This window comes from Notamacropus eugenii, chromosome 1 (assembly GCF_028372415.1).
Source record: "Notamacropus eugenii isolate mMacEug1 chromosome 1, mMacEug1.pri_v2, whole genome shotgun sequence".
Classification (NCBI taxonomy): Eukaryota; Metazoa; Chordata; class Mammalia; order Diprotodontia; family Macropodidae; genus Notamacropus; species Notamacropus eugenii.
In genome coordinates, this window is record NC_092872.1 from 754,503,329 (window position 1) to 754,526,175 (window position 22,847).

Genomic DNA, 22,847 nt, shown 5'->3' on the forward strand with positions numbered 1-22,847 from the left:
GGCCTCCGACTAGGGGAGGTCCCCAGCAGCACCAGGGGCCACTCACCTCCAGGGGAAGGCTCTGAGGGGTGTGGTACAGAGAACGGCAGAGTGTCAACACGTCCTGGCCCAGGGCAGCCTTGTTCTCGTCCATGCACCTGGACAGCATCGCTGCTGCAAGCTTCATCCAGGGATTATCGTCCCTGCTGCTCCTGACCAGAGAAAAAGGGAGGCAGTGAATAGGAGGCATCGTCAAAATCCCAAAGAGGGGAGAAGAGGGTGGGCACCCCTCTCCCTATCACAGTCACACTAGCTGTGCCAGAAAGTCCAGGCGCTTCCAGCCTCTCAAGGACCCCAAAATAAAAGTTTAAGACATTCTGTGCCTGTCCCTGGAGGAAATCCCCTGGCCCCCACGTCACTCCAGAAGTCAGTGGCACAATACAAAGGGTCTTAGACTGGGGGTCAGGTGTCCCTGTCACTGTGCCTCAAGATCTCAAAGCACCTGTCAGACATTCTATCCATCTAACAAGGACAAAGCTGCCTCTAACCAACTGTGATGACCACTAGTATTTGGCAGGTAAGAAAACTAGCATGGAGGGAAAGCAAGGCATTTGGTCAGGCTGTTTGGTTAATGAGGTGAAGCTGGCTTACAGGCCTCAGCCCTGGAAAGGATCTCAAAGGACATGAAGTCCAACCCTGACCCATCCTTGGAATAGGAACCCCCATCTACCTCTCCCACCAAGCCATCATCCAGCCTTTGATGGACAATGTCTGGTAACAAAAAACTCAACACGTCCCAAGGCAGGCAGCCCATGCCACCCATGAGCTCTCAGGGTTGGGGAATCCTTTCTGGAAGGGAGATGATGAAAGCAGTCCTATCAATTCAACTCACTGGCTCTAATTCTGTGCTTTTGTGAAAGAGGAGAACTCATCAAATCCCTCTCTGCATCAAGAGCCCAGCACAGAGTACATCCCCTGCCCTGCCTCACTCCTCCCCCAATACCTTCTTCTTTAGCCCCTTTCTCTACAAATACAAACCAAAAAGGGTTGGCTTAGAAGCCAATGGAGGATGGTTTGATGGCAAAGGTGGCATCAGAGCCCTGCGTTTCACATCAAAACTGTCTCCAAGGGAATATCGCTCACACTCAGAAGTAGCATTGGGCTGAGAACCAAGGAGGCGGGCATCCACCACTAACATTCTCTGGGACCCTGGGCCAACTGCCCCAACTCACTAAGCTGCCACTTGTTGATGAGATTATTAAAAGATTCTCCACTATGCCAAAAAACTCTGGAAATTGTGAGGGCCATCAACGTAAGCTACTCTTATTATTACTGAATAAAAGGGCTGGATTAGACTAGCTCTAAGGGAAGACAGCTCTGAATGTCAGCTCTGAACGTTTCTATTCGAGAAGAATAAGAGGAGCTTGACACAAAAAGGCCAACCAGCACTGCTGCAAACCTGTCTGGATAAGAGATCAAACGAGGTGTTTGTTACAAGTCAGCGGGATGGTAAAAACATCATCAGATTCCCAGTGGGCCTGCAGACACTTCTGACATGTAAGTCAGACAGGTCGGCCCCCAAGCAAGCCATGGAAAGACATCACTGTGGAAAACATAACTTGGTAGCAAAGAGAAGAAGCAGTCCAAGGTCCTGGATTCAAATCCTGGCTCTGGCCTTTGCCTGCTGGGTATCTGTGGGCAAGTCACTTAGTGGCCCTATCTGTGAGCTGGAGCTTCTCCAGCCAGGGCAATGACCAAGGCATTGATGGGGCACCCACCGGCCAGGAGAGAGGGGATGGTCCCAGAATGAGACACATGTGGGATATGTGCTCTGGGGGATGATATGTACCAGTTCTGAGGGCTTTTTTCTTTTTAATCGGGAGAGGGGAGTAGGAGAGAGAGAGAGAGAGAAAAAAAAAACCAAATGCTCATTAACTGAAAAATAAAATGAAAATGGAACAAAATGGAAACCAGGCTCAGTGCTCACTCCTCCTGGCATCTTCACCTTTCTACCAGACGATCGCATCAGGCCCAGATTCACAGCTCAGAAGTGCCTGGTCCCTAGGCTCCTCCCTCCCATGAACCCCATTAAAGGTGAGCAATTCTTAGCAGGTTTCTTCACCATGCCCTCCTCTGTCCGCCAACCCCAACTGCATGCCTGACACATGGAAAGTGCTTCCTGTATAACTGTTTGGCGACTAGCCCCAGCACCAGTTGCCTCCCAGGGCAACATCGCCTGTGTTCTGGAGCTGAGTGCTCTGATCCCACAGAGCAATGAGGGGAAGGTTACTCCAAGGTGCACAAGACCCGGCTTCCAGGACCGACTCCTACTTACGAGCTGTCTATCCCTGAGCAAAGCGGTTTCCCTTTTCTGGGGCTCAGTTTCCTGAGCAGTTAAATGTGAGGGGGCAAAGTTGTCTAACTCTAAAGGTCTATGCTGTGAGTTCTTATGACCAGCTCAAGAAGGTAACGTTAGTAAATGCTTTTTTTGAAAATAGGATTTTTGTCTCAAGATTTCTTTCAAAGACTGCAATTTTCAAAATAAAAGATAATCTGAATACACCATCTCTTTGTGACCATACTTACAGGTCCACACTTTTCACAGGGGGCCATGCTTGCAAGAGCAAGGCCAGGTGCTGAAATTCCACCTGCTGATGACTGGCCTCGAGGAGACCTGAGAAGAGAGTGGAGCGTCTTTCCTCATTCTCAATGTCAGAAACAGTGATCTGCGGGGGAGAAAGACAAGAATGCTGGAGAGGAGGATCCCAGAAGCCCCTGGGAGAGCTGAAACTCCCAATGCCCCAAACATCTGCACAGGTCAGATCATGCTCTTTGGGCCCTTGGCTCCCTTCAAGGCTCAGCTGAAAAATCACCTAGAACCTCGCTGGATCCCCTCTCCACATGCTAGTGCTCTGAGTACCCCCAAATACTTACATGTTAATTCTGCATAATTTGTGTATTTAGAGGCAGCTGTGTGATGCAGCGAAAAGAACACTGATGAGAGGGAGACCTGAAATCCAATCCATCCTGACACTGACCAGCACTGTGACCCTTGTGGGCAAGCACTTAAGCCCTTCCTGCCTGTTTCCTCATCCATAAAATGGGGATAGTAACACCACCTCCAGAGGACATGGCCAAACACTTCAGGATCTCTGCTAAGAGCCTCCCAAATGGGGCCACAAAGAGTCGGACACATTTGAGACCTCCCCCACGGACATGTGTGAAGATCCAAAGACATAACACACAGACAGGTCTCTGAGACCTTACAGTGCTACATGGATGCCAGCCATCACATCTGCATGGACATACGTGTGCAGTGTGTGTGTGTGTGTGTGTGTGTGTGTGTGTGTGTGTGTACGTGCACAGATCTGTAGGGGAGCAACATGGAGTTTAATGAAGAGAAGTCTGGGGATGGATTCAGCGGATCAGGGTGGGATTCCAGCCAGGTGTCCCTGGGCAAGGACTAAACTGCTTGGGCCTCAGTTTTCCCTTCTAAAGAATGGAGGAGCTGGACAAGATACTCTCTGAGGCCCATGCCCCCTGAGCCTCCCCCAGGACACGTCAGCTTCCCAAGGCGGCAATTTAATCTGTGTCTCTGTGCGTACCAAGAGCCTGGCATGATGCTCCAACTGCACGTGCCTGACAGGCACACATACACCCACATTTACAGAGTACCTATTGTGTCCCTGACTGGCAATCATTGCGTTAAGCAAATAGGATCTCATTTGATCCTTACAACAACTCCCCTGGGAAGTAGGTGCTCTCATTATTCCCACTTTACAAATAAGGAAACTGAGGCACAAAGAGGTAAGTGACTTGCCCAGGGTCACAGAGCCACGAAGTGTCTGAAGCTGGATCGGAACCTAGATCTTCCTGACTCCATCTGCTGCAGCTTCTGGTCTCCCTGGCTTCCAGACCAGCTCTCTGCCTGCCTGGCTCCTCTCATACAGACTTCTTTTTCCATCCTTTAAGCTTCACTTCGAGGAGTACAGACCACATTTCCACAGTACATCAGGGATTTACTGTGTATGAGTTCAGTAGTAGAGGTTTATTTCCATTTTACAGAAGAGGAAGTTGAGACCTAGACTTTAAGTGACTTGTCCCCAGGGCTAGGGGCTATGAGGGCCTGGATTGGGGCCCAGGGATCGCCCTACCACATGGTGCTGCTTCAGGCTGCCTTCCTGCACAAGCCTAAGTTCTGCAGAAATGTTCTATTTTCTACATATCTGCAGAGCAGCTTACAATGTTATGAGAGTGTGACTGAAGAGGTATGGAGAATGAGGTAAATTTAAAGCAAGTGAAATTGAAAATATAAATCATTTTTCTCTCTTCTCTCTTTTGTTTTGTTCTGGATCCCATCACATAACAAAATGAATCAGACTAGAATTTGCATGTCAGACATACCAGAGACTCACTATTCCCAGATACCCAACAGCTTGATGTCCTTGCTTTTGAATCAATCTAAATAAACCACATGCTTTCTCTTAGTCTTGGCTAGTAAATCCCTTCCCAAAGCCCATTTCCATCTTAGTCTCAGCTCTGTCCCCCTCCACAAGAAGCAGAAGCTAACCAGTGCGTTTATAGTAGCAACCATGAATATTTAATCTCTTTTCTATTGGGCAAATAACCTTCAGAGGAAATACAAATGATCTCTGGAAGCACAGGAAGAGACTTGCTTTTGAGGGGAAAAAAGAAAGTTTCTTGCTGAGACAAGAATCCGAGAATGTCACGTATGGAAGCTATACTAAAACCCAGGTCAGAAGGAGGCCCAGCAGAGATTGAACTCACCTGGCACCCACAGGAGGGGATTAACAAATACTGAGTACTTAAAACTGTAGAACACAGGAGGGAAGAAGAGCTGCTAGTCCTCCTCTGAGATTCATATCAACATGGTGATGGTTCCAAAGGCTACACCTCCCACCTCGAGGCTATCTACATATTTCATAGCTGGGATCTAGGCTTTTATCCCAGCTTCAGAGTGTGTGAAGACTAGAAGCTTTAAGGCTGTGTCTGCCCCTCGGGTATTCTACTGGAGAACTTCTTTCCCCATGGATATCAAATCATTGATGACAACTCTTCCAGTTGGGTCATTCGGTTCTGAATACACCACCTTCCTGTTCTACCCTCGAGCGCACAATTCTCCGTTTCCAATTAGAGTCCGACTTTGTCCACTGCTTTGCTGAGAGCTGGATAAACTTTTTCTAAAGACATCTCTGGATTCGTTGGTCTGGGCCTGTAATGTTCTTCATATAGGGAGCTCTTCACTCACATGAGAAAGTTCCATCCACCAACATATTCTGTCAGGTGCTTTGGGCAAAGTTCAGCGACTTCCTTGCCCAGAGTCCAACAGCCAATATGTACTAGAGGTGGGGCTAACAAAAGCCTTCCACACTCCAAGGTCAGCCTTCTGTCCTCTGCATTACACTGTTCAGAAAGGCTCAGCCCCAGTGACTCTGGCAGTGAGACTATCATGGCCCTTTGCTTTTCTTCCAAAATTAATCTTTATTCCCATATATGTCTTTTCATATTCCATTTCCTTCACTTTCAAATATATTCCTCATTCTCCCCTTATCCAGCAACTCATCCCTTTTAACAAATAAAAAAGGCAGTTCGTTACAAAACACTTTTTGTACAAATAAAGTCAGATATAAATAACTGGAGAAATAGCAGTTACTTGTGGGTAGGCCAAGCTAACATAGTAAAAATGACAATTCTACCTAAATTAATTTACTTATTCAGTGCCATAGCAATGAAATTACCAAAAATTATTTTATAAAGCTAAATCAAGGGAATTAATGAATTAATGAAAAGAAACACTAGGGAAGGTGGCCTAGCCACACCAGACCTTAAACTGTTTTATGAAGCAAGCAATCATCCAAACCACTCGGTACTGGCAAAGACCCAAAGATCAGTGGAATAGCTTAGGTACACAAGACACAGTAGTCACTGACCATAGTGGTCTACTGTTTGATAAACCCAAGGACCCCAGCTTCTGGGATAAGAACTCACTGTCTGACAAGAACTGCTCGGAAAACCAGAGAACTGTATGGCAGAAACTGGGCACAGACCAGTGCCTGACACCGTATATCAGAATAAAGTCCAAATGGGTACAAGATGCAGGTATAAAGGCTGATACTATAAACAAACTAGAGAAGCAAGGAATAATTGGTTTGTCAAATTTGTGGAGAATGGAGGAATTTATGACCAAACAAGAGACAGAGAACATTATGAAATGCAAAATGGATAACTTTGATTATATCAAATTGAAAAGTTTTTGCACAAACAAAGCCAATGCAACCAAGATTAGGAGGGAAATCGAAAACTTGGAAAGAATTTTTACAACTCGTATCTGTGATAAAGGCATCATTTCTAAAATGTATAGAGAACTGAGTCAAATTTACAGGAATACAAGCCATTCCCCAACTGATAAATGGTCAAAGGAAAACAAGCAGCTTTCAGAGAAAGAAATTAAAGATATCTATAGTCATATGAAAAAATGCTCTAAATCTCTAGTGATTAGAGAGATGCAAATCAAAACAACTCTGAGGTAGCACATCACACCAATCAGATTGGTTAACACGACAAAACAGGAAGAGGATAAATGCTGGAGAAGATGTGGGAGAGTTGGAGACTCCAACCACTCTGGAGAACAATTTGGAATTATGCCCAAAGGGCTACAAAAATATGCACACCATTTGACCCAGCAATACCACTTCTAGGGCTATATCCCAAAGAGACCGTAAAAATGGGAAAAGGACCCACATGTACAAAAACATTTATAGCAGTTCTTTTTGTGGTAGCCAAGAACTGAAAATTGAGGGGATGTCCATCAACCAGGGCATGGTTGAATAAGTTGTGGTATATGAATGTAATGGAATACTTGTGTGCTGTAAGACATGATGAACAGGTGGATTTCAGAAAAACCTGGAAAGACTTATATGAACCGATGCTGAGTGAAGTGAGCAGAGCCAGGAGAACATTATACAGAGTAACAGCCACAGTGTGTGAGGACTGTTTTTGACAGATTTAGTTCTCCAAGCAAGGCAAGGACCTAAAACATTTCCAAAGGACTCCTGATGCAAAATGCCATCCACATCCAGAGAAAGAACATGGAGTCGGAACGCAGAATGAAGCAGACTCTTTTCTCTTTTGTTAACGTTCAGTTTTGTTTAGTTTTATTCATGTTTTCTCCCATTTAATTCTTTTATGCAACATGAGTAATGTGGAAATGTGCTTAATAGGAACGCACGTGTAGAACCCATATAAGATTGCATGCCATCTTGGGGAGGGGGGGGTAGAGGGTAGAGAAAATTTGAAACTTAAGGAAGTGACTGTTGAAAACTGAAAACAAATAAACTTGGCGGGGAAAGGACAGTTCAGCAAAACTCACCAACGTATTCCCTGAGTGAGACTGTATATGCTGTCCTCCACACCCACAGGCCCTCACCTCCAGAGAAGGGAGGCAGGGAAGAAGGGAGGGTGTGCAAGGGTGCATTCTTTAAAAAGCTTTTTCTAAAAATATTCAAATAAATATTTCCATATAAAAAAAGAACAGAACAAGAGGACAGCACATGAGACAGCAAATCTCTCTTACAAAGAGTTCACTTTGTTAAAGTATATAATAACGCTGCCCTGTTGGTCTGTTTGCTTCTAAGCTCCATTCAGCTCACTTACACGCGTTTTTAAAAATGTTTCCACAACTGTCTCCTCTTCCTTCTTTTTTTGGGTGTGTGTTCCCCCGACCCTTTAGATGCTTCCCCCTCCTTGTAACAAATAAACACAGTCAAGTGAAGCAGCCCCACACTTGGCATGGCCATTCCTGATGAAGTCATGCTGGTACTCTGTGATCACTGCCTCCTTCTCTACATGTTCACTCACCACCCTTCCATGACAGACTAGATTTGAATGCTGTCAGGAGCTGAAATCAAACTCAGGGGCCAAGAGTTTGCTGCAGCTCTTTTCTTCCCTTTGGAAAAGGAGGACCCCATGTGCCCCTCTGCAGTCCAGCAGGACCACTCCCAGTCCCCATGATCTTCCCAGGTGGAAGAGCATGGATTGGCCATTCATGCCCAGGGTGACTCAGTGCCCACCAACTGCATGAGCAAACACTAATTAAGCACTTCCTGAAATATCTTTCTTTTTACATGTAAATAACTTGTCAACTATGAAGGGGCTCTATATTGTATGTCTGTCCTAGCCCCTGAGAATACTTAAGACAGCAACCAGCTCTGAGGTTCTCAACCCTCTCCCTGATTTATTCTTGTGAAGAGTGAAACAGATAAATAGAAACACCTGATATTTGCATCAAGATGCATTGTCACTAACTGTTGTGCATCCTTGGGGAAACCTCCTCTCTCTGGCTCTCATTTTTCTCATGTATAAAATTAGGGAGCCAGACAAGGTGGTCTCTCAGGTTCCTTCCAGTTAGAACAGTCTATGTGCCTAAGAATTTATTATATACCAAATATAATGGGAAAAAATGTAACTGTGATATTCAAACTCATACACTAAGGAATTCAGTCTCCCAGGATTTGGAGCTACAGGGAACCTTGGGGGTCACGCAGCCCAACTTGAGCTCCACTGAGGTCTAGGGGAATGAGAGCACCTGGCTGTGACCTCGCTGACAGGGAGTGGTCCAGAACCCCAAGGTTCTTCTGACTCTTTCCTTCCACTAGTACAGTGGTCTCCTTTCTGACAGAGACATCCTCTGTTCTCAGGCTCCTTCAGCTCTGAGTCAAGCATCCAAGCACAGTCACCAATTGTCACCAGAATTCTCTCCTCCAGGTCAACCAAGGAATATCCACCTGGCCCAGAGGCAGCTGTTCTGGGTTAGTCCCACCTTTCTGACCCTGACCTGGCAAGGAGCTCCCCATAGTGACCTACAAACTCTCTAAGCTTCAGCCAGGAGACTTAGCAGGAGCAGGGGAGTCACTTCTCTGAACCAGAGTAGATGGGGAAGAAGGAACTGCTATAAAGAATCACAGGAAGGTGGCATGACTGGATGTCATCCCCCATACCAGAGGAAAGGTAAGACCACCATGTCACCACCTTGCCAAAACCAGGACTTTCATCCATCCCTGGCTACCCTTGCAACTTGCCAAAAGGCTCTCCCATCTTCGAGGGGAGGGAGGTAGCATTATGTGGCAAGGTAATTATCTCCATTTGGGCAGTGCCCAAGGTGAACATGCCTCCTTGATGGCATGGCCAGTTTGATTATTCTCTTTCTGGCAGAAGCTGTCCATGATAACTGAAAAAGAAGGTTGGAAAAGAAGTCAGGGCCCTGAGACCCTAGTCAGTCAGCACTGGGATGGCCATGGCTCTCACTAGGAAGAGCCAGGAGGATTCTCAGATTCAGATACCATCACCTGCAGTAGAATGAATGAACCTCTGAAGGATGGAACCATGTGCGCGCATTGCCATACAAAAACACAAGTCAGCAAGGTGGCTGCTGCCCTCAAAGAGGTTACGTTTTACAAGGGGAAGGCAATTCATCATTCCTAGGCATTCCTCTTCTATTTGAACACTTTTTCCAACACTTGGGGTGTTTGGAAATTCATGTTTCCCCATCCTCTAGTTGATGCCTCCTTCATATGATGAGGCAGTCTCCCAGAATCATGAAGTAAAGCTCTCTCTGAAGTCAGAATCTACCAAGACATCTTGTATGATGATTCCAACAAACATATGTGAAGAACCTTGTTCGAAGAGACCCTTAAAAGATCCATTCTGTTCTTCTTGAGTCACTTAAAAAAGCCAACATAAAATGAAATGTGAATGGACCTTGTATTCTTGAGAAGATTTCAACTGCTATAAAGAACAATTTGCAAAAACTCACTTATTTTTTTCTCATATTTTCATCAATGGTACTCCTAAGACAAGCACAGAACTTTCTTGACATATGAGAAAATAGCCCATGGGTCAGAAGTTACTGATACCCTCTCCACTCCCTTTGGAAGAATCGTGCCACCCGCTGGGATCTTACCCCACTCACTGAGTGTCTGCAGTGATTCCAATGATTCTCCCAGACTTCCTTGGCCTGTCCTGATCAACTCCTTGAGAGGGCTTGGAGCATAAGAAGAGAACAACAGTCATCTCTCTGTCATTGATGGAGGAAGTAGAACATGATAAAAACAATGGAAAATGATGCCATTTTCATCTGTTTGTTGTCAACCTTCCAGTTTCACCCAGAAACGTTCTGGGGATGACCTGGCTTTGTTAGGTTCTGTGCCAAGGTTTCTACAGACTCATTTTCTCCTCTGCTGCTCTTGGCTATTTGGTGAGGCAGTGCTGCTGGTAATCTTCCAGCACCTCCACTGTTAGCACTTTACAAATGAGTTTATACTCCAAATCTGTGTTGCACCTGATTGCCATATCTCTCCAACTGGAAGGGAACCAGGGTTTGGCTAGTTGGATGTGGCTTCTGGGCTGTATTGACCTCCTCCATCTCACAACTGCTTTACCTCAGATAAACTTCTGTATGAACAATGATGATACAAGTTGAGATCTTTTCATTCACAACTCATTTTGTCTCAACAGCTTCCCTGAGTTAGTCAGACTGGAAGTGCAATAGCTGGACAACGTCTTCTTCACGCCTTTATCTCATCTTCGGCCTTGGTATTTGTTTTGATAATTCCTCTAATACATCAATGGGCTTAGAATCTGAAAGACTCTTCTGCATAAGTTCGAATCCAGCCTCAGACAAAGTCACTTCACCCTGTTTGCCTCAGTTTCCTCATCTGTAAAATGAGCTAGAGAAAGAAATGGTGAACCACTCCAGTATCTTTGCCAAGAAAACCCCCAATGGGGTCACAGAGAGCTGGGCATGACTGGGATGGCTGAACAACACTAACTCATCAGTGTCTTGCAAGCAAGTACCAAGAGCTGACTGAAAAGGGACTCCCGTAGCAGGACAGCGATTCCGTTGATCGACTTTGGTGCTCACCACTGTGAACAGTTCCCACTCTCTTCTTAAAGAAGATATCAATCAACAAGCATTCCTTAACCACCCACTCTGTGTCAGTCTGCCAGATGCTGAGGATACAAAGAAAATGAACAGAATGATCGCCATTAGCAAGGCATTTCCATAAAGGAGGGAAGTGTCTCCAAACATCTGCCCCTTTCCTTCTCTGACCCCACACGCCCCTCCATGTCCTCCTAGGTATATCTGGAAGTCACCGACTATCAAAATCAGGCTTACATAGCTGGCAGGATTTAGTCCAGCTCTTGCTAGAATTTCCCTATTCTTTTCTTATCTGAAACAGACTGGGCTGGAATGGATGACATAAAGTGTGTACTAGGCACTATGCTAAGCACTGAGAATCTAAATAAGAGCAAACAGAAGGACAGGCCCAGTGCTCAATGAGCTTACATCTAACAGGGAAGACAACTCAGAAAGGGAGGAGATGAGAAGGAAGCAAGGTGGAAAAGTAGTCAAGAGAGTCAGGAGCTAAACCAGGTTAGAAATGAGCATGGCAGGGCCTTCCTCAATGAGGGCTCTGAGAGGAACTCACCAATGAGAAGCCATCAGAGCACAGAATGAAATGGTCTTCTTACTCAAAGGAGAGGCACAGCACACTGGAGAAAGGACTAGCTTTGGAGTCAGAGAGTCAGTCTGACTGGGAGATGATGGGCAATAATTTTCTCAAGCCCTCAGGATGCCAGGCAACTCCTAAGACCACCAGGTAAGTACTATTTGCTGATCTGAACTAGTGAACAGTTTCCACACTGGGAGTTCCTCATCAACGAACTCACCGGTCCAGCCTACTCTCCACCCCTCCTAATATCACCATAACTATTTTCAGTGTGCCCTACATAAAGAAGACGAGTGACTTAAGGCAGGAATGGACTCAGAATCCGTCAGAACAGAAAGGATCTTAGAATGTGGAACATGAGGGGCTGAAGGGAGTTTAGAATATGAAATGCAGGAGTTTAGGGGACCCTAGAACACAGTTTGTCCAGGTGGAGAGAGCCTTGAAAGCATATAACCTAGAAAGAACACCAGAGAGTGCATTTAACCATGGAAGAGATCATGCCAAAGCTGGAAGGGCCCATCTTTAGGAGGTCAGGGCTGTACTGCCCTGTGGGACATGGACTATCCAAACAGCAAGAAATCATAACGTATGGAATGCAGGATAAGCAAGGGGGATTAGAACAGGCCCTTCAATTTAACAAACATTTTCCAAGCTCTGACCATATGAAAAATGCAAAGTCAATGAAAGACTGAGGAATGGGAGAGGTGCCACTAGGCCAGAGAAGGACAGATGGTGCTCCAACTTTCTAAGAAGGCAAAGCAATGGAGGCTGCATATTCTAGGACAAGAGTGTGACTTCGATTCCTAGCAAAATCTGAAAATGTTTCATGAAAAGAGTGGCTGGTGAGCATCTACAATAGGGAGCCCTGTGAAGACCAAAAGCCCAGCTGGCTTCACCAACAACATGGCATGCTACGTGCCAAGCTAAGCTCATGTCCTTTGGGGACAATGTGATTAGACTTGAATATCAGGGGAACACTGAACTTCTCACTGCCTTAGGTTTTCCAGCACTGTTTAGTTTCCTATGGCATTCCTGCAGACAAGACAAAGGGAAGTGAGGGTTAACTAAAAGAACCATCAGGTAGATTCGGAACAGGTTAAACGAACAGAAACAAGGATCAGCTCTTAATGGCCTCGTGTCGCCCTCTTGGAAGGAGTTCTCTAGGGAAACATGCCCCAGATCTCTCCTTGGCCTTCTCCTGCTGAAATGTTTATCAGTATTTTAGATAAATATGTCAGGTGCTAACATTAAATGTCCAGATAACACAAAGCTGGAAGGGTCAGTTGAGGATGATGGCATCACACCAGGCTCAAAGACCAGCCTATGATAAGGTGGAAGTCTTACACATGAGTATTAAAGAGACAACACACACACACACACACACACACACACACACACACACACACACACACACACACACACACACACACACACACACACACACACACACAACCTTTGCAAGGTCCAGTTGAGGAGAGTAAGCAGTTTGTCTGAAAAGTGAGTTTGAAGAGTCGGTAGATACAATCTCACTGAGTCAACAGTACATCCTCGGAGCCAAAATCATAACATGGTGTTAGGCCATCTGGAGAATGTGGAACAAAAATATTGAGTAAACCACAGGACAAAGAGCTTAACTTCTGCTTCAGACAAAATCTCAGCACAGATCCTAGGCATCCCCTCAGTCTGGACTCATCTTGAGTACTATGCTCAGGTTTGGGGGCTCAATTTTACTCCCACTACAAGGTGCCTGGGGATCATCTGATTTGGAGTTAGGGAGGCCAAAAACTAGGAGCTATGTGAAAATAGCCACAACACCTGGGGCACCTACTCACTGATGAGCCATTGATGGGCTTTGTCAAATGAGACAATCCACGCAGAGCTAGAGAAATGTTGAATGGCTGTTATTTACAGATGTGAAGTTGATGGCTGGTTGGCTCTGGTGACTTATCAAAGGTCACCCAGGCAGTAAAAGAGCATTCTCATTGCCTGGGCCATGGACTCTCTGGCAGAGTCATTTCTCATTCCATTTTCCTTCTACTTCACCTGCTGTCCACAGGGAGCAGGAAAGCTCCACTGATTTGCCTTCATGCATTGAAGCTATCCACAATTTCAGCTTCAGGATGCTGATGGGTTCTTCCTCCAAAGGTAACTAGAGGTTCCCTGCTTCATGAATATTCATGTCCCCTTCTGCTCCTGCAGGGCTTTATCGGGCAGAATGCAAATCTGGCACCCCCAAGTCAGCCCTGTCCTGGCTGTACCTCACCCTCTGTTGGGAGATTCTGCCCATTACCAGTATGCATTTCCCAAGGACCTGCTGTCTGCTTATCGGTATCCAAGACCCCAGACCTGACTAAGGGCATTCCATTTCTCCCACACAGCTGACAGCAGCTCCCACTTGGTAACTAGTTGTGGCTGTTCTAAATGAATAAGATCATCATCCATCCTACTGAGGAAGCCAGGTCACTGCCACTTTCCACAGTGCCTGAAAGTAACCGTATTTCCTCCTGTATCTGGTATCTCCAATCCAGGGAGATGAGTATTTGCATAAAGCCCTCCTCAAAGAGGGCTATGACCAAAGAGGCAGACAGGGAACAAAAGTGAGTGACAGCCTAAGAGTGCCTGGTATGCTGGAAAAAGCTGAAGGAGAACTTCCAGCACATTGTGGGCATCAGCTATGAAGGACTCACAGACACAATGGGCTAAGGAGGAGAGGATGTGATGGCTGTGCCCTTCACCGGTGGATGGACAACCACAACGATAGAGCCCTATGGTAAGCCACACTGCTTCCATTTCTAGATAAATCTGCCCAAACCACTGTTGTTGTCAGATTCTTTGTGACCCCATCTGGGGTTTTCTTGGCAAAGATGCCGGAGTGTTTTGCCATTTCCTTCTCCAGCCCATTTTACTGATGAGGAAACTGAGGCAGGGTGCAGTGACTTGCCCAGGGTCAACCACCTAGTAAGGGTCTGGGGCTGGATTAAAACTCAGGAAGGTGAGCAAGCCTTTGTGAAGCCAGGACTAGCACTCTGTACATTATGGTGCACCTAGCTGCCAAAACCAAGGCAAACACAAAAATATGTGATGCTCAGCCCTGCCCAAAGGGAGCTTGCCAGATAACAGGGGAGATAAGCCAACAACACAACAAATGCACCGCCCCCCCCCCTTCCTAAGTCCTCTGGAATAGCCTGAGTGACTTCTTGTTCCTGTCCCACATTGGCTCTGGTCTTTCCAAGCGCACCCAGCCAGCACCTGTGTGCAGGGTCTATGACTGGGCTCCTTGTCAGGTGTTTAGACAAGTGCAGAAGCTACGCATGTTCCAAAAATTAAGTGGAAATTGTATCTAAAGCAATCAGCAGGAGGAAAGACAATTAAAGAGAGCTCCAAAGGGCATAGTGAAAGGGTGAAAAGAATGGCCAGGGGTATAGAAGAGGAGGGGCCAGGGACTGGAGCTTCAGCCAAGGCTCTCAAGATTCTCCTCCATAGGCACCCTCTGAGGTTGGAAGGTGCCTCACATCACCATGCATTTGCACAGGCTGGATCGCAGTGCTATGCTGCTCAGAAACCTCAATGCTCATCAAATGACAAATAAATGCATTCCTCAAGGCCCCTCAAGTCTTGCCCCAACCAAGGGTGTCACAGTAGACCCGTTCAAGACATGTGGTACTCCCTGATCGCAGCCCATCCTTTCTCACCTCCATCCATCTGGACGCATGGTCACCAAGCCTGCAGCAGATTCTTGCACAGTTCCCTCTGCTAGCTGCAGTCCTCTTCCTTCGAGGCTCAGGTAGTCAACAAGCATGTGTGGACTTGAACAAGGCACCAGAGCCTCCATGAAATCTAACTTTGACAGCCCAGCCAGAAGGACTTCCTCTCCTCCATAGGCTTCTCCCAAGACTTTACAGGGACTTTTAAGGGACTTCTATACCTTAAGGATACAGGCCTCATGCCCCACCCCTCCCAAAAGATCAACGCCAACAGCGCTTGTAGTTCTTAACACATAGCACCAAGTGCAGTGTATCTAGCAGGCACTTGATAAATGTCACTGAGCACAGCATTATCTGGTAGGCACTTACTAAATGTCACCTGAACTGAACTGAAATGAAATCCTCATCCATCTCCCTACAGAATGGAGTGAGCTTGGGTTTTTATACCTGAACAAGATGGCAGAGCCTCCATCCATCCCAACAGGGCCACTGTCTTCCACCATAAGGCTATCTGTCCATGACTCTTACACTAATGTCCCTCTTGTCTGTCTCAAAGACCCAGAAAAACTGAGTCTGACATTCACTAAGTGGCCTTGGATAAATCAGATCGGGGAAACTCGGTTTCTTTATCCACAAAATGGGTAATAATACAGGTACACTACCTATCCACAGACCTATTCTGAGAAAAAGTGTTTTGAAAACTGTCAAGTGTTCTAGAAACTAGCTCTCTGCTATCATTATCGTTCAACTCTAATGAGTATCTCCAGAGACTTTTCAGGTGCCTTTTAGCACTTGTGAAAAAACAAACCAAACAAGAGATATACACACAGAAATGGGGGAGGGGTATGGAAGCAGCAGGTGTCCCATAGAAGCTAGTCCAATTGAGTCTAATAACTTGGGTCTGATATTTTATCCAATCACACTAATTAAAATGCACATAGCACTTACGACTCCAACTATTCGTCAAGAAATTAAGAGCAAACCTGTAGAGGATGTGGATGCCAGCAGCTCAGGCTGTGAGCTGGCCCCAAGACCCTGCAGGCAGTTCCTGCCTGGAGCATTCCAGGTCACCAGGGACAGTCACTCAGATGAGGAGAGCAGCCAGAGCCCCATTGAACACAGTACAGCGTGTGAAAGTCACTTGCCATGACATAAAGGCTGAGGGGCACTGGAGAGGAAAATGCTGAGTCAGGGGCAGCACACACAGAGTGGAGTGACCATGGACAAGTGCTTTCTTCCCCGTTCTCGGGCCTCAGATTCCCCAAACTTAAAATAAAGAGAGCTGAATTCCATCATTCATTCAGTCAACAACTGTGTGGCATCTGTGTGTGGGGCTGGGGGTCTCAGGGAGATGGCAGAGCATAGGAGGGAGGCTGCTGCAGTCATCCTTTCCCAAGGGTGCTAAAGGAAAACACATGTGTGCCCACTGGCTCTTCTCCTGGGTGTCCTGAGAGTAAAGTGGCCTTTTGGGGCTACAGCTGGGCCAAGGCGTGGACTGGGCCCCCCTTCAGCCTCTTACATGGTAGCTCTGCAGAAGGTTAGGTCCAAGGGCCACCTCCTACAGGGTCTCTCAGACTCCCTCTGATGTCTGTGCTGCCTTCTTCACCCCCCAAAACTCTTAGCTCCATACATTTTTCCATTGCCCACCTGGCTGCCCTCCTTTGGGCATCATGTCCTCAGAAAGCTCAACATCATGCAAGACCTCCTCTGCCCTTCAGATTAGTGGGTGGAGCACAGAGCTGCCCCCGGGGCCTCCATTTACGGAAGGCTCTGGTCAGCTGTCTCGTACTTTGTCCACTTCCCATTTACTCCTTCAGACTTTTCAGCCTGCACCCCGCTCCCCCCACTCTCCCCAGGTGCCTTCCTTTCCTCTCCCTCTCCAGCTCTCAGTGTCCTTTGGTGAGTGGCTGTAAGCTACATGAGGGCAATCTTCCTTCTGTGTATTATATACCCATAGCACTCGTACAGAGTCTGGCACACAGCAGGTGTTGCATAAATGTTTACTGACTGACTACATGTTTAAGATCCCTGAGAATATGTACGGACACCCCTGTCCCTATCTCCGGCTGGGATGGTGCCTTGCACTCATTTTGGGGGGTAGGAAGGAGTGGATAGACCTGTATTGACCACAGGTGGTCCTCCTACCTGTGGACGATCAGCACACGCTCTGTAAACACTGGCCTTGGAGAGGTGCAGGGCACTCCCAGAGAATTTAGTAAGAGCCTACGATGTGTCCTGAGACAGAAAGAAAGATGAAAGTGTGCCCCCACCCTCCAACGGGAAAGGTACGTCAGAGGGGAAAGGAGGGCAGGGAGGGACTGCAAAAAGCCTCATCCAGAGAGCGAGTCTGGCACTGAGCTAAACGAAGTGAACTCTCCCGACTGGGGATCAGGCAGAGAAAAGTGCAGAGACAGCAGGTCATGTATAAGAAACTCCAAGGAGGCCAGCACAGCTGGACCACAGCAGGGGCAGCGGAATGGCAGGGAGGAGCCAGGTCGTGGAAGGCTTTGAATGATGCAGGATCTTCTATGTGAACCCCCAGGTAAGGAGGAGTCCTTAGAGTTTAATGACGGGGAAGTGACATGATCAGGTCCGTACTCAGCCACGGAGAATGGATCAGAGGAGAGTCAGGAAGGCGGTGACTAGCGCAAAGGTGTCCGTGTGTGGAAAGGATGCTGGGAGGCTGGAAACAAGGTCTGACAAGACACTGGATGGTGGGGAGACAATGAGGTGCTGATGAGACTGAGGCTGCCACAAGGGTGATGGGGGGGTACCCCAAAAGTACCAGGATACTGAGGAAGGGGATGCCGAAGTCTTCCAGCTCCAAAACAGGTGCTCTTGCTGTTCATGATCTTTGCCCAAGAAAGGGAAGCAATGAATACAGACCTTGCCAACAACTGAGGCACAAGCCACTTCTGAAACATGCAGAGAAACAATCTAACCCGCCTCCACCGAGACCCCAGCAGCAAGTGTCCCCAATGCGGGGCTCTCCAGCAGCCAACATGCAGAATAGGGGAGGAGACAGAGGATACAGCCCTCTTTGGCTTGGTGGAGTCAGGGGGGCAGCTTCTTTCCAGAGAGGAGCAAGTCCTGGTGTGGTAGGGATGCGGGGTGGGGTGGGAGCCAACCATGTCTCGCACATGTGTGCACATGCACACACATACACACACACGCACACAGGTCACCATCTCCTCTCCCCCATGACTGCCACCGAAGGGGGCCATCTGACTTCCGCACAGCTCTTCATTATAACCTCCCTCTTCCACCGAGGTTAAATTTGCCTCTGAAGAACTTCAAGTCCTTTCAAAAATCACTTGTTAAGTGCATACCACACAACACAGATGTCCTTGCCCTCTACTGTACCTGCCCTGCGCCATCAATGGGGACACTGAGGCCTCGGCATGGGCGTGCACCTGGAACATGGCCCTCCTCTCCTGGCTCCAAGTACAGAGGAGTGAAGATTTATCCTGTGACTCAACAAGATGCCTCCTAATACCCTGGACACAAAGTTCATGACACCGGATGGATGGAACACCTGGGCCTCCGCTTAGATAAGTATAGGTCCACCCTATTTCTAGACAACAATTTGTTCCGCCATCCCCAAGCACCTGGCACTCGCTTTGTTTCTAGTTTTTCCCCACGGTAGAAGTTCTGCTCTGAATATTGAACGTTCTAGAACGTTTCTCTCTGACTTTAATCTGCCAGAAACAGATATATGTCCGGAATGATAAGGTTACACATGTTGCATAGGAACCTGTGAGTCATTTTTCACATAATTCCAGGTTATTTTTCCAAATGGTTGGACGGCTGCACCCCTGGTGCATCAGAAAGCATCCATCTTCCCAAACGCAACCATTTGTTCTTTGAAAAACTGTTTAAATCCTTTGACATCACCATGCAAAGTACAAAGCTCTGAACAACGGCAAGCCTCGAAGAGCCATGAGCTCTTTTCATATTTACCTATAATTTTCATATTTATCTTTGTCTCACATGCTCGTGTCAATTCCCTCAGTAGCTTGGATATTACTTTATTACGGAATTTGGATGAAAAAAATGTTTTCCACCCCACTGCTTCTTTCCATTCAACCTACACCAACTTTGCACATTTTTAGAAATTTTTAATAAAATCCAAATTGTCCCTTTTGTCTTAAGTGAGCTTCTCATCTGTTGTTTCCTGAGGAATTCCTCCCATGACCATAGGGATCCTGGGAAGGGGACCTGAGAACTGGAAAGGTCAGAGGCAGAGAGCCCTCAGCACCTTGTATGTGTTGGTTAGAAAGGCCCTCAGACATCATCCGATCTCACCTCCTCATTTGCCACATAAGGAAACTGAGACCCAGAGATGAAAAGTGACCTCGAAACACGCACGAGTCAGAAAACTCGCCGTTTTTACAAAAGATGATGGATCAGCTACAACCACAAACGCCGATAAAGTGAAGGCTGAAAGGTGAACATTCTAAGCCACACGTTGTTTTCTGCATTAAAATGAAGAAGACAAGAGCTCATGGCAATGGTGCTAAAAGAATTTTTTAAAGGAAACATCCGTGTTTTGACCCATGTTCTCCATGCACCAGTTGACTAGAAAATGACAAACCCTGCGCAGCTGAGATAAACGGTAGCACAGGGACGAGCCATCTCTGAGCTGCCCCCACGAGGGGTGAGCTCCTCGAGTTCTGACGAGGACGGCCGACTACCACAAAGGCGCGGCAGCTCCTGCCCGCCAGGAAGGGAGCAGCCTTCAGGAGGACAGCCTGGCCACGCTCCCAGCACCACACCGGTCTGGGGGAGAGGGAAGTGGGGGCCCTCTTCTCACAGAACCTAGAGCATAATTAAACGTTAAGTCCCTCTTTGATGTATGCAAAGTCTGACTAAGAGGATTACCAGACACACTGAGGGTGGCAGATCCACATTTTCAGGTAATTGAACTTCGCAATTTCATTATCTTTCCTTATCTTTGCTCATTAAGAAACTATCTTTAGCCTTGTGTTACCTGAAATCCAACCTGGACCTAGGAAGGCAGAAAGGGAAGGGAAGGATGGTTCAGTGGAAGGAACAGGACCTGGCAGGTGAAGCAAGCCTGGTCTCCCCTGGCCAAGCAGCCAATCTCATGAAATGCAAGTGGGTCATGCCGCCTCTACATGGGTCTGAAGAGGCATCGTCACCCTCACAACATCCTAAGACACGGCCTTTGGTCTCAGCCTCCCAAGGCAGCCCATGCCACCCTGGACCCCTGGCACAAAACTCAAACCTCCCTGCATAGCTCCCACCTTCAGGGGCCTGCGTAATCCCTTCAGTGATGCCGCCGTGGGCCCTTCCCTCCCATCCAGTGTCTCTTCCCACCTGCCACATCTTCTCCAAGCTGGCCAGGCCTTCTACAGCAGAGTTCCACGTCTCTCCACCATCCATCAACAAGTGTTTATCAAACACCTGCTGCATGCCAGAAACAGCGCTAAGAGATGCAAAAATCAAAGGAAAACAAGCCTTCCCTTTAAAGGCTTCCAATCCCTTGGGAGAAATAATGTGTGCCCATATTTATTAGTGTGTGTGAGGTCAATGTGAGATGATTTGGGCCCGTTTGCTCTCTGGGGGACATAGGAATGGCAGGGGGAAGGGGCATCAGAGGGTCTGACGTAAGAGGGGGTCACTGAGCTGAGCTCTGGGGCCTCTAAGAGGCCTAGGGGAAAGATGTGCACATGGCAGGAAGAGAAGACAGATAAGCCAAAGGCCCGTGGAATGCCGCATGTGGCCACGTGGCCAGAACAGACTATGAGGAGACGCAGTTTTCAATGAGCATGTGTGTGCATGGACGTCAGTGTGTGGGGAAAGGGTGACGGCCAGTGTCTACAGAGGTATAGTTAAGTATGACAAACAGTGTCATCTGAGCTTTCCAACCATCCTGGAAGACAGGAGCAGTCATTATCCCCTTTTGCAACTGAGAAAACTGAGGCAGACAAAGGTGACGTGACTTGCCCAGGTTCACACAGCTAGTAAGTGTCTGAGGCTGGATTTGAACTCAAGTTTATACCTAGGGTAGGGTGTGTGTGTCTGTGTCTGTGTCTGTGTTTGTGTGTCCATGTCTACGTGTCTGTGTCTATGTCTCTGTGTGTGTAAAGACTGGAAAGGTAAGTGGAAGCCTTTCTGCCAAACAGGGACTTGTACTTGATACAAAAATGAATGAAAAAGTATTTATTAAGTACTTTTTCTGCGCCACACACTGCTAAGCACTGGGGTACCAGTACATAAGGGAAGTGTGGTGCATTAAAGCAGCAGAGAATGATGGGAGCCAAAGAACAGAGGCCAGAGAGTGCAAGAAGTCTGAGGAGCTAGCACGTGATGCAGGTTGGCTACAGACCTGAGACAGGGGAGGGAAGTGGGAAGGGAGAAGGTGAGAAGACTCGGTTAGGGCCAAGCCATAAAGGACCTGAATGACACTTGAAAGAGCCTCGCCTTTACTCCCAAGACCACTTTCAATCCCACTAAGAGGCCCATGGGGCAGCCAGATTGGGAGAGCTGTTGCTAGCTCTTCCTGGACATTCCCCTCCCTCACTTCACATGCCCAAAGGGATGCTGGTAGGAATACCAACATGGTGGTTCCCTGTACTGAGATAAGTGGAGTCTCTACCAACAGTCTCTTCAGGGATAGAGAAGATCCAGGCTCTCCCATCTGCCTTGCCACTACATGCCAGGTCATCTCAGCCTTACCATTTGTCCTCCAGACCCCAGGAACTGCTTCTGACCTGCTGATACCCCCAAAAGCCTCTGGGCCATGCTAACCCTTCCCACCCCTTTGCCTTTAACATTTTCATACCTTTCCATTGGCCCTACAGATAACTCCCTTTGTATGTCCTGTCTCCCTCAATTAGAGCGTGATCTCTCGTTAAGAGCAGGGATTGTTTTACTTGGTGTACCTGTCACTTAGCACAATACTAGGCACACAGTAAACACTTCATAAATAATTTTTCATTCATCCGCATCGTATTATCTGATTATGAGAAGTAAAAGGCCTTGATGCAAAGCACTGATCCTTCCTATTCTGAAGTCAGGCCCAGAAGGCCTCCCTCCCAGTCTCCCAGAAATGTCGTTAGGATGACTGAGAAGACAGAAGGGAGACTTCTCTGGGCTAAGCTCCAAAGGGCTACTGGTCACTTTAGATGTTTCAGAGCTTCTGCAAAAATGAAGAATAAAAGAAAGAAAGAAAGAAAGAAAAAGAGAGAGAGACAGAAGGAAGGAAGGAGAGAGAAAGAGAGAAGGAAGGGAAGGAAGGAAGGGAAGGAAAGAAAAAGAGTTCAGCCTAGGCTAGTTGCCTGAACGGAAGATTACGCTAACTACCCAGCGTTTCCTGAAACTCTTAGCGGTTCCACTGAGATAATGGGGGTCCCTTGAGGCTCACTCCCTCCCACCCCAGGGAGGAGAAGGAACCACCAAGCTGCCAGACAGTCCTGCTTCAGGCTGGTCCTAAGCGTCAGAAGGTGATGGCGCTCTTTCTCATCTGCCGCAGGGAACAAGGAATGACGAGGGCAGGGTGAGGATGAGGATGATAGCCTTTCTAGAGCGCTTTAAGGTTTGCAAAGCGCTTTATTAATATCTCCTTTGAATCTTGAAACTCTGGGAGGTGTTACTATGACACCATTTTATA

General features: G+C 47.3%; 1 protein-coding gene across 1 annotated transcript in view; it reads right to left on the reverse strand.

Annotated features, from left to right (window-relative positions):
- Positions 1–22,847, reverse strand: part of NBAS (NBAS subunit of NRZ tethering complex) — a 280,935-nt gene that overhangs the window by 26,916 nt on the left and 231,172 nt on the right. Inside the window, exons 49-50 of the mRNA XM_072642657.1 lie at positions 2,566–2,705; positions 47–191 (exon numbers count right to left, since the gene is read on the reverse strand). Coding sequence (XP_072498758.1) covers positions 47–191; positions 2,566–2,705 — 285 coding nt within the window. The remainder of the gene's footprint in view (positions 1–46; positions 192–2,565; positions 2,706–22,847) is intronic.